At 40.7% G+C, this 15,365-nt stretch overlaps 1 protein-coding gene across 8 annotated transcripts in view; it reads right to left on the bottom strand.

Annotated features, from left to right (window-relative positions):
- CLIP1 (CAP-Gly domain containing linker protein 1) overlaps positions 1 to 15,365 on the bottom strand; it is a 131,155-nt gene that overhangs the window by 45,234 nt on the left and 70,556 nt on the right. For 3 of the 8 annotated variants that reach the window (XM_039238020.1, XM_039238087.1, XM_039237734.1), the window contains exons 8-12: positions 14,036 to 14,096; positions 12,006 to 12,038; positions 8,661 to 8,765; positions 3,793 to 4,737; positions 1,699 to 1,815 (exon numbers count right to left, since the gene is read on the bottom strand). In XM_039238020.1, the coding sequence (XP_039093951.1) occupies positions 1,699 to 1,815; positions 3,793 to 4,737; positions 8,661 to 8,765; positions 12,006 to 12,038; positions 14,036 to 14,096 (1,261 nt within the window). The remainder of the gene's footprint in view (positions 1 to 1,698; positions 1,816 to 3,792; positions 4,738 to 8,660; positions 8,766 to 12,005; positions 12,039 to 14,035; positions 14,097 to 15,365) is intronic. The other 5 variants (XM_039237810.1, XM_039237881.1, XM_039238243.1 and 2 more) reach the window with 3 other exon arrangements.

The raw sequence follows: 15,365 nt of genomic DNA, 5'->3' as shown, positions 1-15,365 counted from the left end.
CTCATGTTTTGTCAGCATTCAATAGTCTTTCATTGTTTGCCTCTCTCCCTTTCCCCCACCATTTCCCCCCTTCTCCTCCCCCTTGTTCCTCAGTTAAGTTCCTCCTAATCCTCCTATATGTGCAAACATATGATATTTGTAGGATTATTTTTAAAATGGGCACATGAACCACACAAGCCCACCAAAGCCCACACGTCTACCTGTGTTATTCCCAAATCCAGACTTTAGTATATACAGGGATAGGCTAACTTACAAAAAAATAGTAAAGCACCCTGAAAGTTTGGGGAAGAGGGCAGAGAAATGGTATGAAACTCAAAACACATTTTCTTAAAGGCCATCATATTAGAAAATTGTCATTCCCAGGCCAACTTGTTCTCAACAAAGTAGCTAAAATACTGTCCAATAGAACTGTCCTCCATGATGGAAATATTCTGTACTGCACTATTCAGTATGGCAGCTACTAGCCACATGTGGCTATTAAGCACTTACAACGTGGCTAGTACAATTGAAGAACTTCATTTTTAATTTAAATAGCCATATGTGAACTGCAGCTACCATAATGAACAGTGCACTGTATATTTAACATTTGAAGAAGTAGAAATCTGTAATATTGGCATTAAAAAAAAAAAGCAAACACCCCTTCAGCGCTGGGACTAGCACAGAAGTGTAGTCAGTGGGAAGAGGGCAGCACATGGAGGATCTCGGACAACCGTCCTCTCTGGACTCCTGCTCCTCTTACCCAGTTTCTCCATAACCTACAACTTCCCTGTCCTGTGATGTGTCCTTATGGTTGTTGGCTTTGACTAAATTCAGGGTTGTTGTTTTTAATGTTTATTTATTTATTTAGAGAGAGGGAGACAAAGTGTGAGCAGAAGAGGAGCAGAGAAAGAGAGAGGGAGACAAAGTGTGAGCAGAAGAGGAGCAGAGAGAGAGAGAGGGAGATAAAGTGTGAGCAGAAGAGGGGCATAGAGAGAGAGAGAGGGAGGGAGACAAACACTGAGTGCAGGGCCTGATGTGGAGCCTGAACTCACGAACCACAAGATTGTGACCTAGGCCGAGATCAAGAGTCTGAGGCCCAAGCGACTGAGCCACCTAGGCGCCTTGTAAGTTCAGTTTCTGATGCAGGAAGAACAATTGAGAAAAAGGTAAGAAAAAGTTAAGGAAAAAAAAAGTCTTACAACTTGGAATTAAGGCAAGAGGATCTATGTGACAAGAACTGTAATTTCCTGAGGTAGAATGAACAGAGTTTCAAGAGATGATTCTCTGAATTCGTAGAGTTAGACGGTGCCCTGCCTTGCTAACAGAGGGTGCCTGGGCTCCAGGACAGCTCTCTGGAAAGTAAAAGGCACATTCAAGACCTTGTTATAAATGAAAGCTAATGCATTGGGTGTGTAACTTGGAAGGTCCCTGTGTTTAGTAAAACTAAGCAGTCAATAATATGCCAAAGCAACCCATTTATCAGAAGCAAAGGATAGATTTTAAAAAGGAAAAAGTAATACCTACCTTTTATTGCTAATTTGGGTTTGAGCCCATTCCATTTTAGGTCATCAGCCAATGACTAATTCACTCAAATTAAATCAATACTTTGAAAGAGGAAGGAAATAGGTACAAAACTTTGTCACGGAGATTTTTGTTTTTAAAACAGGAGCCATTCAAATGGCCAGAAACCTGAGAGTCAGATTCCCAACAGGTACTTACCAAAATCTGAAGTTCTTTCTCCAAAGCCTCTTTCACTTGACTGACTTCACTCAAGTTTTTCTGAAGGTTATTTAGGGTTAGCTCTTTCCCCTGCAGCTCTTTGGTAATGCTACTAGCCTACCGTACACAGTTACGTGGCACAGGAGTAAATGAACAGAAGGAAATAAAAAAGAATGATGAGAAAGAAAAAATAAAACAAATCTAAAAAACATATGAGAAACAAACACAACTAAACAAATCTGAAAGGAATAAAGGCATGGGTAAAAAAATGGTTGTAGTTGTTGTTTTGTTGTTAACTCTAAGAAGCTAAGCACTTTTCACACAATCTGTTTCTAGATAGCACAATCTACTGGCTATTTTAAAATAGTCAAAACAAGAGTATTTTTCTATACCAAAATTTGGAATATTGGCATGATCTAAAGTACAGACACTTACTTTCCAAATGAGTAAGTTAAGCAATTTCATTTTCTGGACTTTAAAATCCATAAATTAGGAATAATGGATATATGTGGTCTGTGTTACTTTCTATATCTTTGTATATCCTTAAAGTATTTCAACATTAAAAAAATTTTTTAATGCACTGTACAACTGTTATGAGAAACTGGTTTTCATTACATCTTGATATAAAAACAGTTGACCAACGCTTATTTACATACTGCTCTACGAATTCATTTTTGTGTATTGATTGGTATTTCAGATCCAAGTGAGGACAGTTGAGAAAAATTTCTTGTAATTAGCTTGTTATCTTCAACTAATGTTACTTAGTGACTTTTCCTTCTGTCTGTCTTCACATCTCCTGGTTTAACTTTACAACCCTTTGCTAACAAAGCAGTTTCCTCTGCAAAAAGCTCACAGCATTCCTCATCAATACCAGTAATCCCAACAGTGGCAAGAGGGCTGGGAAAAAGCATTCATTCCTCAAAGAGTCAAGGTAATATTTGACAAGGCTAATGAGAAAGGAATGTAGCTGACAAACGTTCCATAGAATTTCCTACACCTTGACCAAAAGCATACTTGTCTGGTCTTCTTTCAAAAGACCAGAAGGGAAGAGGGAGGCTGGGTGATTGAGTTGGTTAAGCATCCAACTCTTGGTTTTGGCACAGGTCATGATCCCATAGTTCGTGGGTTTGAGCCCCACATCCGGTTTCACACTGACAATGGGGAACCTTCTCGGGATTCTCTCTTTCCTCTCTCTGTCCCTCCCCCACTCACTATCTCCCTCTCAAAATAAATAAATAAACTTTAAAAAAATTTTAAAAAGGGGGCGCTTGGGTGGCTGAGTCAGTTAAGTGTCTGACTTGGGCTCAGGTCACGATCTCGCGGTTCGTGTGTTTGAGCCCCGCATCGGGTTCTGTGCTGGCAGTTCAGAGCCTGGAGCCTGTTTCAGATTCTGTGTCTCCCTCTCTCTCAGCCCCTCCCCTGCTCATGTTCTGTCTCTCTCTGTCTCAAAAATAAACTATTAAAAAATTTAAAAAAAAAGAAGGTAGGGAATAGAACACGAGACTGTGACATAGGAAAAGCTCCAAGGAGACAGAAGTAGCGATGCAAAGGTCTCCAGACTCTTAACCTTATTTTGCCGTGAATATTATTCATCATAGAGTGTTGATTTACAAAGTCAAAGTCAAGCCTCAGGGTCCACAGTCTATTTTTATATATTACCTTATGGACAAAACAATTATGTAATTGGCAAGGGAGGAGATGATCTTATAAATTTCTTTCCTTTATGTTCATTTATTTATCTTAACACCATCGCTTTAGGGAATTCTCTGTTTTAAAAAGACTACAGACTAGAACCAAGCAACAGGAGGTCACACAGCATGGCCCAGGGACCAAGTCGTAAAGGATCTAGATAACCAGGAAGCCAAAATAAATTCACGTAGTTGAGCCAGTGTTTTCTCTAATCTTCTCAGAAGAAACCACACTCAAGATACTCAGAGGATACTACACGTAACTGGGAAATTTGCTATCACCAAGCAATCTGCTATAATAAAATGGAGAATTTGGAAGATGAATGGGCTCCACTCAAAAGTAACAAACAATGCAAAGTGAGACGGACAAATGGAAAATAAAAGGATGGAGGACGCCAATACAAACCTTGCCACTTTCAGTATTCTTTTCAATCTCTAAATTTGTAATCTGTTTCTCAGCTGCCTCAAGCTGCTGTCTAAGTTTCTCGATTTCCGATTTACCTTCGGAACTGGCTTTCCGAAGTGCATCGAGATCCAAGAGCTTTTCTTCGGTAGCCTTGAGCTGTGATGTAAAATTATCAATAACCTTGGTTTGTTCACTGCACTTGGCTTGTAGCACCTCTAGCTCCTTTACCTTTATTTCAGCTTCCTGCAACTTGTTTAAGGTGTCCTCCATTTCTACTAGGTGCTGGTCTTCTGCTTTGTCCAGTTTCGCCTTGACGGCTTCTAGGCTGCTCTCCTTCTCTTTGATGACCGCCATCAGCTTACCCCTTAGGGCTTCTATCTCTTTAGCGTGAGCAGACCTTTCAGAGTCTTGTTTACTCTGCAGATTTTCTATTTCGTGCTGATAATCTAGTCTCATCTTCTCCACTTGTGTTTTTAACTCTGCAAACTCTGCTGTCTCCGTTCCAACCCCCTTGCTGAAGGACACCTTCAGCTCCTCCATCGCCTGCTGGTGGGACGCGATGGCGGTCTCCAGCTTGGACTTCCACAGGGCTATCACATCAGAATTCTCCTTGTTGGCATGATCGAGCTTGCTTTTCAAGGACTCGTTCTCCTTGGAAAGCTTCTCTGTGGCAGCCTGAAGAGCCTTTGTCTCCTTCTGATGTGTTTCTTCACAGGCTCCAAAATGCTCCTTCAGGAAAGTGATTTCTCTCTGGTGGTCAGCATGAGCAGCTTCTAATTTTTCTTGCAAAGAACTTATCTCTTGCAAAAGGGAGAGTGACATGTCAACGTCCCCGGCAGGCTTGTGGGACTCCAGTCTCCTCCGCAGCTCAGCCACCTCCTGTACTCTCAGCGCTAGCTCTTTTTCTAGCTCCATTATACGGGACTTTTCTGACACTGTAGCCACCTAGTAACCGCAGCCCAAAGAGAAACAAAGCATGTAAATAACCCATCACCAGTAATTTCCTTTAACCTTGAAGATCTTTAATAACTCCCCACCTCAGGCAGCAGTGAGCTACAGTGAGCCCTTCTGTGCTCACCCACCTCTAGCCGTTATGGAGGAAGCCCAATTCTGAGAGCTCCAAAGTCATCATCTTGGGCAAACTTCCACCATCTTGAGATGCTCAAGGAATTGAAAACATATGGAATTTAACTTCCTCCAAAATGATTTCTTTTTCCTCTAAAACTTTAGAGAAGTGCCCATCAACTGATAGTTGAGGGGAACAGTAGCTTTCAAGTTTCTCTGTATATATCTGCCTGCTGGAAGAAAGAATCCTCCTCATTTTACCTGTTTTTTCCCTACTCTGCTTCACCCAGGATGTATAAATGCTCATCTATCTGATGCAGCTGATTTTAAAGATCTGTGCTGTCCGGTATAGTAGCCCACGTGGCTACTGAGCACTTGAAATGTGACAGGGGCTGGAAGTGTGAAATACACAGATACTGAAGATTCAGGGGGAAAAAAGAATGGAAAACACCTTGTTAATTTTTATACTGATTACATAATGAAATGATATTACTTTGGATATACCAGTTTAAAATATATTAATTTTGTTTCTTTTTATCTACTAAAAACTATGTTCACGTGGGAAGCACAGAATTTTCAATTACATATATGTGGTTGGTATTATACTTCTGTTGACTGTGATTGATATAAAAAGAAATTACCTATCAAATGTTTCAATTAATACCACATCAGCTTTAGAATAAAAGCTTCAGCTGGATAACGAAGAAATAATTCATTAACCTTTTTTCTTAGGAAGACAAAATCAGAACTATAACTTACCTGAAATTATATACAAGAATCTTTAGAGATTACACCTTTTAGATTTTATAATTCTATTTGGCATTTAACGTACATATCTTGTTCCCCTAACCCAGTGGTTCTTAGACTTTAGTATGCAAATCAGTCTCCTGGGATATATATCTAAAAGGCAGGCCCCCAGTTACTCTCCCATGTTTTGATTCCATTTGAGCTCTGGGATAACACCCAAGAAATTGCTTTTTTTAAACAAACACCCCAGGACTATGAAAAACACTTTCTTAACTAACTGTGTCCTTTTACTCTTGGGAAATTATTTCCCTCTGATACCTGTTAGCCAGTCAGGGTAATACACAAAATATGTGGGAAATGATAGCTTCAGGCATAAAAATCAATTATTGGACTAACCTGGGAAAAAGAAGGGAACATGAATGATTTAAAAACAAACTTTAAGCATTAAAACTCCTCCAGGTTGAAGGCTCCTCTTCCTCATTGCCTTTTACTGGAACAGAAAGTAACTGATATGCTTCCTTCACTTTCTCTGCCCACCCACGGGCTGTGATATGGAGAAACACTAAGATGTCCACAAAGACTAGGAAAAGAAACCAATTGGTTCTCCAAAAAACTGCGTCAGTCAGTAATATTCCAAAGCTGACTGTTAAGTGTTATGCTTCAAGGTTTTGGATGCTCCAGCTAAAAGAGGTTAATTTATTTATATACTTGTTTGTGGAGCAGGGAGTAGGGCAGGGTGCCCGAGAATTGTTGCCACAAAATAAGGTACAAAACATTAATAAACCCCAATGCTACACGGTCATGAACATAAATAAATCCAATAGGATCAGAGTCTGTAAATTAGTCACTATAAAACAAACTGAGAATTATCAAGTAAAAAATAAATTAAAATAATAGTGTGATTACCCTATAGTATTTTCACAGCACTTTTGTTTTTTATTTTATTTCCCCCAAGTCTGCCCTCAGGCAAAACCACGAGTCTGCCTCTTGCACCAGGGTCAGGCTATAAAAGTCAGGTATTGTTTCTTATTCTGGCTTCTGTCTCCACAACAGCAAGCACACTGCTTATAAACTGGCCTTACTGGATTAGAGGAATTCTAGAGCACTTCCTAAAAGGAAGGCAGGTGATAAGAAACTCAAGAGGCTCATTGGTTGGCTTCACACTTGGCCAAGCAAGAGTGAGGCTCATGGGGCTTGGTTGGTTAAGTGCCAACTTCAGCTCAGGTCATGATCTCACAGTCCGTGGGCTCTCCAGCACAGAGCCTGGAGCCTGGAGCCTGCTTCAGGTTCTGTGTCTCCCTCTCTCTCTGCCCCTCCCCCGCTCACTCTCTGTCTCTGTCTCTCAAAATAAAATAAAGATACTAAAAAAAATTTTTAAAAAGAGTGTGAGGCTCAATAGAAGACATGACTCTTTATAGAAAGAAAATGGGTTGAACCTGAAATAACTGGATAAACCATTCTGTAATGGATATCTTGTTATCCACAGCACACACACACACACACACAAAATCTATCCAAGTTGTTTGCTAACTTATCTACATGGGAAGAATTCACGGGCTAAAAAACATATAGATAGATACATAATTTGCCACAAAATAAGGTACAACAGCCATTCTCACTTACGGAGCCCAATGTTATCATCAGTCCCTTGTATTTCCCAGATCAAATCTCTGGCTCTCAGGTAATGAAGAAACAACACCAAACTACCATGATATTTTTCTTACCAAATACAAAGGCAGTACCTTTACTTTGGAGGCCAACGGAGAACATTTTCTTTCTTCTTAAGAAACAAAAACTTATAATTTAGAGAAGAAAAATCACCCAATTATCTAAATTTTTAGATCAATGATTTCTCAGAGAAAGAAATTTCCTCAAATACTAATAATTGAAAAGAAGAAAATCAGTATGCCAAATCTGATCAGAGACAGTTTTTGAAATTTTAAAGTTAAGGATCTGGACCAATTTAGCCTTGACAGTCAAATTCATAATTTAAAAGGTGTGTGTATACATATGTGTGTGTGTGTGTGTGTATACACACACACAATACAGGTCCTCTTATATGTAAATGTCTTGGATTATTTCTCAAATATATCAGCACAAAACTGCCTCCATAATAGACAAACTCCATCCTATGGTGGTTACGAGCACAGACTTTGGGGATAAACGCTCTAGATACAAATCCTAGCTCCACTATTACTATTAGCTGTGTAACTTTGGGCAAATTATTTAATCTCTCCATACCTCAGTATCCTCATCTGTAAAATGGGGACGATACTACCATCCCCCCTGGGACTGAGATGAGACCAAGTAAGTTAATACTGGTGCAGTGTTCAGAATAGTGCCCAGCCCCAAGTAAGCACTACATAGGTGCTTTAATACATAAATAAGTGAAAGCATGATTAATGCATTGGCTCTGAGGGCCAAAGACAGCGTGCTGGGGTTGTATGAAGCCATGCTGTTCCGAGCACATTTTTCCCTCCTGCTTGCTAAGAATTTCACCTACTGGTGACAGAAAGGAGGGAAATTCAAAGCCATACCAGGTATCAAGAAAAAAGGTCACTGGGATGAAAGTCCTTAACTCTCATTCAAAAGAGCCAGTGTTTTGATTTCCCCCAAAAGGTCAGGGAAGAAGGCAGGAAAAGAGAGGGAAAATAAAACAACAATAGCAAAAAATTATTCAGAAAACCCTGTCACTGGGAATATGAGAACAAGAGGACAATTGACTGCTCGTGGCAAACTGGAGAAACGTATTTCAAGGTATTAATACAAAGAGCCTCAAATGTGGTTGTGGACATCTATGCAGTCCATACAGTTGTAGAGTTTCTGATCTTGATTTTGGCTGAGTTAACCAAAGGTTAACTTTACCTTGACAAAGGATTCAATATGAAACACGTGTGCCTACCCATCAGCCTAAGCTCACAAACACCTGAACAGCACCAAGACCAAACTCAGGTGGAACCACTGGGTCAAGGCTTAGGCCAAGTGCAAGGCACGCCCCCCGAGGCATCACCACGGACACACATGGATCTGCTTCATTAAACAGTGAAAACCATTACCCTAGTGTCTTCTAACTCCCTCTGGAGTTTGTCAGCTTTGGTCTTTTCAAAGAGCAGGCTCTGTTCAAGCTCCTTAATGCGGGCATGCTCCAGTTTGGTCTGCGTCTGTTAGTAAAAAGGAAGAGGAAGAGAACACAACAGTGCCACCATGACATGCCAGCACAAGAGGAGAGAGAGCGGCATGCAGGCTGAGCCACCAGTACCTTCCGCCAAAGGATGAACAAAAAGGGGAATGGAGAGGGGCAGAGGATGGACTGAAATGGGGAGGCTGGGGTGAGGATGAATGCTATGGACAAAAGGATGAGGTGGGCAGGGGACACAAGCTAGTCTACTGAGAAAGAAAAAAAATGGAAACACATGAGGCAAGATGAAAAGTGTCAGATGCATGCAGCCAAATATAAGTTATATTGATAAGTGAAGTTTATCAGCACAAATTAGAATAGTTAATATTCCCCTAAACTATCATTTTCCCTCCTCCCCACAACAGCTACTTAACATCAATGTGTATGTAACTTACTCAGGGACTCTGAAAAGTAAATTGACCCTCAAAATGATCACTTGCTAATCCCCTAAATATGGAAAACATAATGTCATAAATCTTACAAGAGTTCAGCGAGTCCCTAAAACAGATCCCAGCACTCCAGCACAATTTGATATGAACAAGTGTGAAACGTTAAACCTAATGAAGGGAATCTAGAAACAAGAGCTGAGAAAATCACACCGGTGGCCTTTGCAGACATGAGCGAAAAGGGACTGACATTTTTAGCAACATTTCCTAATTCCTTAGTTTCCTTCCAACACTGGGTTTTCCAAAAACTATTTGTCACCAGGGAAAAAAGGAAGAGATCATTTTACAAGGAGAAAATTCAGTAATAATTATACTACATCCCTGAGACTCAGATTAGGAGAGAAGTTTAGAGCTAACAAAGGGCTCATTTTCTCAATCCAGGATGAAGTAGTTATCAGCTCAGAAGTGAGAAACGGTGGCTCAACACAAAGGTATCATTGGAGCTCCATGCAAAAGGAGCTGGTCAGATCCTACTGTGTTTCCAAACTCCAGAGACTCCTCATCATTACTTACTTAAACATTAACTGATGGAGAACCCAGAAGGCAATCTCTTCTAACAGCAGAGCCTTAATCAATTTGAAATCATCTAGGTATCTGTCTGAATGTACCTCTTTCCCTACTCACCTGTCCCACCCAACAGCATAATCAACTGATAAAATCTACTGATAGAGCTGCTCCCAGAAGCTCCTACTTACTTATATTAAGTATCTTGTGGTTCTAACTGGTCAGATCTATCTCTGGACAATTATGGGCAATGAGAGGGGCGCCTGGGTGGCTCAGTTGGTTAAGCCTCAGACTTCAGCTCAAGTAATGGTCTCATGGCTTGTGGGTTAAAGCCTCAAATCGGGGTCTGTGCTGACAGCTCAGAGTCTGGAGCCTGCTTCAGATGCTGTGTGTGTGTGTGTCTCTCTCTCTCTCTGCCCCAACCCCACTTGCACTCTGTCTCTCAAAAATGAATGTTAAAAAAATTTTTTAATTATGAGCAATGAGAAAATGACAACAAACTCTAAATAAAGTAACAGAAAGTAGTACAGAGCTTAAGTAGGAGGTGGAATATTTTACATTATAAACATCCTTACTAACTCCATGGTTCTCTAGGGATTTCAACACATTCAAAAGGTCACTTTGCTTGTGAACAAGGTATAAATCATCATGGAATATTCAAAAGGTGAACAAAAAAAATTTCAATTTCTTCATCTACTTCAGCTCTTTATACTCAACAAAAATAATGAAAAAAAAATTCAAAACCTAACTGTCTGGATAGTCCCCTTGGTCCACATGTGCCTTAGACAGAAGTTGTTCAATTTACCTGCTTTTACAAGAAAAAAAAATCTAATCCAGATCTACGTAACTGGGGTCACAGCCTCAAGATGTGAACAGTAAAACTAACAGTAAAAAGCAAAAGGCACCAGAACTTTTCTTCACCTCTTGACTCCAAGTTCAGTGTCCTTGGACTGAAAGGTCACTAGTTCCAGATAAAAAAGCAAGTATCTACTGCAGTGTGACCTTCTTCCCACTCTGAGATCTTCCAGATGACTGCTGTACCTCCTTGCTGGCCGGTATGCACACAAACCAGCTGGGACTCTGCACTGTGTCTGAGCAATCAGCAGCAGGGCAGCAAGAGACCCACGTCCACGCCACGGTGTGCGGCAAAAATGTTACCCTGGACAGGACAGCCCTCCTTTTCAAAGTATTCCTTTCTCCCAGGAAGACAGAGCAACCCAAGAGGAAAGTCCTGGGACGGGGACGGAGAGGGAAAGCAAAGGCTCTGCGAGAAGCACACAAGAAAGGCAGGAGGGAGGTCCCATGCAGACTGACACTGGATGCAGCGGGAGCCTGTTTTGGGAGGACAGAAGAGACCCAGATCACTGAAGTAGCTTCACAAAAAGGAAACCTTCAGAACGCAGGATTTTTTACAAGTTCGGTCTTGAATTGTCTATTTCAGCTGCCAGGTGGGTGGTTTAATTTTATTCTCTTATGGTGGTAAAACAAAGCCAAAAGTTTTTAGGTCCTTTCAACTGGCCTCCCGGCTGGCAGGTGCACAGCTCACAGGGCGCTTTCAAGGCCATTTAGTGAGATGTGAGCTGGGTGTTTGATTTTAATCAGAGGGAGGAAGAAAAAAAATACCTACAAGCCCGGTAGCACTGCTACTAGAAAAATCTGATTTCAGTAATAACAAATTTAAAGCACATAGTGTCTTCACTGAAGAATGCGCCTCTCTACTTTCACCAACTAGGGAAAATACTGCAGCCAACAAGCAGAGGCTTGAATTTGTCACCTGCACTGGCAGGCATTGGCCAGCAGTGGGAGCTCAGAAAAAGGCAATCCGTTCCGGCACTCAATGTTCTGCTCTCTTTGGAATAACATTAGACCACTTGGGGAAACTTTCCCGAAGAATTTCTGTAATCCCTTCAGCTAATGTGTTTTATGTTTCTTTTAGCTATCATTTCTTTTGGAATAATTTTATTAAAATTAGAAGACATTATGAATTAAGAGAAGGCCAGGCACCCAGATAAAATCTTTTTTTTTTTTGGCAAAATTTATAAGCAAACATTTGCTTATGCATTAAATACATGGATTTATAGAGCTTAGTCATTACATACAATTTCTTCAGGATACAAACGTAACTGCTGTGAAAGCCACATGCACAGAAATATTAAGGTCAATGTCTCAGGTCAGATTACACAGTTAGTATTTGAGTATATCAATAAGCATTTTAATCTGTCATCAATCTGTGTTAACAAGGGAAATTTCCACACAGTTAAGTGCCCTCTTACATTCTCAGGATCTTCAGAAATCTGGCTCTTTTGCTATCAGTAAAAAAAATAAAAGAATTAAGCAACAACACAAGGAGAGATTCCACTAAAGTTTCCATATGTGTTAGGGTTTCAATATAACTCTGATTAATTTCAAGTGAGTTTATCAGACAGACTACACCAACCCAGTGGTGATGGAAAGATTTTAACTTGCGCAAACACTGGGCAGTGTTCCCCATGAATCAGATGATGATATGAGACTTTGGGGTGTTTTTAAATGGATGAAAACAACACGAAAGTTAACTAAAGGAATGTGACTGTATATGAAATGAGTAAAGAAGGTAACTATTGAATTATTAATAATCGATTAAATTCTGGGCCTTATAAAACTAGAACTCAGAAAATGTTTTCCTTACTCTCTGTTGTTGACTGTAAAGACAATTTCCAAAGGAATCAGAGTTCCTATTTGGAAGAGCCCCTGAAACGTAGGCATGGTGTGGCCATTGATAGACTCTTATAATGTATATTCTTAACAAAATGTAATGTATACGCTTAATAAAAATGTGTATTCTGAAGCTGCACAGGCAAGTGCAATTTTTACTAAAATACTGCTGATTCAATACCAAAAATCTGCAGAATTTAAATAATTTAACAATCTGTATTTGTCATATATCTAGCAGTGGTTTAAAAAGCATCAAAATCAATTAATTCTGGCATCTAATTAAAAAGTATGAATAATTGTTAAAAGATGAGAAACTTGATGTTAAAGATAATCTCTTAAGTTTATTTAAAAGTGAATTTATAAATTAAGTTTATATAAAAGTGAATTTAAACTGTGCACCAGGACCCTGGGGTGGAGAAGGAGACTGACTATAGGGGGTTATAGGGCTCCTCTGGGAATCCTACACCTTCATCAAAAGTCATGCAACTATAAAAGTGAATTGAACTGCATTCTGTCTCAATAAACTTGCCTTTTTAAATTAAAAAAAAAAAAAAAAAAAAAAAAAAAAAGTGAATTTAAACTATGCCATAGAAGTCAGAGAGGCTGAAATACAAATTGATCTTGTTTCATCCTCTGGTAATTACTTTAAAAAAAAAAAACAATTACTAAAACATACATTTATTCCTTTTACAGGGTAATGAAAAATTTATCCTGCTTACTTGAAAAGCAAAACTGAGATAAAGCAAAAAGCTTTGGTTTGCACTATTATGATGAGGTTAAAAATGCCTTTTAAAATGCCATTTCTTGGGTGGCTTAGTTGGTTAAGCGTCCGACTTTCGCTTAGGTCATGATCTCGCAGTTCGTGGGTTCGAGCCCCGCATCGGGCTCTGTGCTGACTGCCAGCTCAGAGCCTGGAGCCTGTTTCAGTCTGTGACTCCCTCTCTCTCTGACCCTCCCCTGCTCACGCTGTCTCTCTCTCTCTCTCTCTCTCTCCTAGAAATAAATAAAACATTAAAAAAAAAAAAAGAAAAAGAAAAAAAGAAAATGCCATTTCGGGGGCGCCTGTGTGGCTCAGTCGGTTGAGCATCCGACCTCAGCTCAGGTTATGATCTCGTGGTTCGTGGGTTCGAGCCCCATGTCGGGCTCTGTGCTGACAGCTCAGAGCCTGGAGCCTGTTTCCGATTCTGTGTCTCCCTCTCTCTCTGACCCTCCATTGCGCTCGCTTGCTCACTCTCTCTCTCTCTCTCAGAAATAAATTTTAAAACATTAAAAAAAATTTTTTTTAATGCCATTTCTGATCATCAGAGGCACATCTAGAGTCTCACCTGGACACACTGCTAGATTTATGACTTGATTAACTCCACTTCAGGATTTTGGATTTTGAAGCATGAGGAAACAGTAGTAAAAATCTGACTGGGCCACTGGAGTTGGGACAGCACCATCACAGGACAAGGACGGCCTGGCACCTGAGCTGCAAGCCAGGCCCACAGCCCGGCCGCCCAGAGCCGGGGCTCCTTCCATTTCCTCTGCTGCCTGCTCGGGCAGGACCGTACTTGTACTCGTCAGTACCGGTACCCAAACAAGCTGTAGAGAGCTGGAGGGATTTTACCTCAAGATCGCCTTTCGTGATGGATTCTTCCTCAACCCGGAACTGAAGGTCCTCAACCTTCCTGTGGAACAAAATCAAAACAAAGCACTTCAGTAACCAAGGAATATCTTTGGCTTACCAGAGCAAGAATCTATAATCAGTGCCCTGGTGAATGTAACAGATGATGGTGGAAGAAAAGAAAGAAATCTATTTTTAGGCACCTAGTTTATAAATCTAACAGCTCTTTGTTATTTAGGAAACTTCAAAGTTTTAGCCAGATGCTGATTCCAGGAGGCATGAGGTAAGAGGTGAGAGAAATCAACTGGTTTTCTTCTGTCACAACCACCACAATGAAACTAATCAAGACAAGATCAGCCTAAAGGGAAAAGGTCTGATTACCACAGGAATAGGTTTGAGATTTCAAGTCTGTAATTTCTTTTTTCTTTTAAAAATTTTTTTTAATGTTTATTCATTTTTGAGAGAGTGCAAGTGGGAGAGGAGCAGAGAGAGAGGGAGACACAGAATCCGAAGCAGGCTCCAGGCTCTGAGCTGGAAAGCACAGAGCCCAGTGTGGGGCTGGAACTCATGAACCAAGAGATCATGACCAGAGCTGAAGCTGGATACTTAACTGACTAAGCCACCCAGGCACCTCTCAAGTGTGTAAGTTCTACTTTCCAATAACAGAATATAGGGGGAAGTGGCACAGAAAACAAATCTCTCTTGGGGCTCCTGGGTGCTTGGTCATTAAACATCTCAGCTCAGGTCATGATCTCATAGTCCGTGAGCCCTGATTTAGGTAAGCATGAACCCCAACCTCCACTTTGGGTAAAACATGAGTCCTGGGTGAACTCCACTTTCTCTTTCTCTCTAACCCTGTGGGATTCTATCTGCCCCTCGCTCACTTGCAGAAGGGAGGGGAAGGGGAGGGGAGGGGAAGGGAAGGGAAGGGAAGGAATCTCTTTTTATACCACCCCACATCTGATATTTTATGGTGAGGTTAGCTTAGCGGGCTACCCACACAGAAAGCCCCAGAACAATACTAGTTCCTGTTCTAAGACTGGGAGAATGAGATTATTAACAATTTGAGAATCTCAGTTACATTTTTCCCCTACCTTTTAAAATGGACTATTACCAGTGCCTTTGGAGCCAAGTCCATTTTTTTTTTTTAATTTATTTATTTCTAGGAGAGAGAGACAGCGTGAGCAGGGGAGGGTCAGAGAGAGAGGGAGATACAGACTCTGAAATAGGCTCCAGGCTCTGAGCTGGCAGTCAGCACAGAGCCCGACGCGGGGCTCGAACCCATGAACCGAGAGATCATGACCCAAGTGAAAGTCGGACGCTTAACCGACTA

The sequence above is a fragment of the Hyaena hyaena genome, unplaced genomic scaffold (genome assembly GCF_003009895.1).
Source record: "Hyaena hyaena isolate Hyena2069 unplaced genomic scaffold, ASM300989v1 scaffold_0, whole genome shotgun sequence".
Taxonomy (NCBI): Eukaryota; Metazoa; Chordata; class Mammalia; order Carnivora; family Hyaenidae; genus Hyaena; species Hyaena hyaena.
This window is presented reverse-complemented; position numbering and strand designations above follow the sequence as displayed.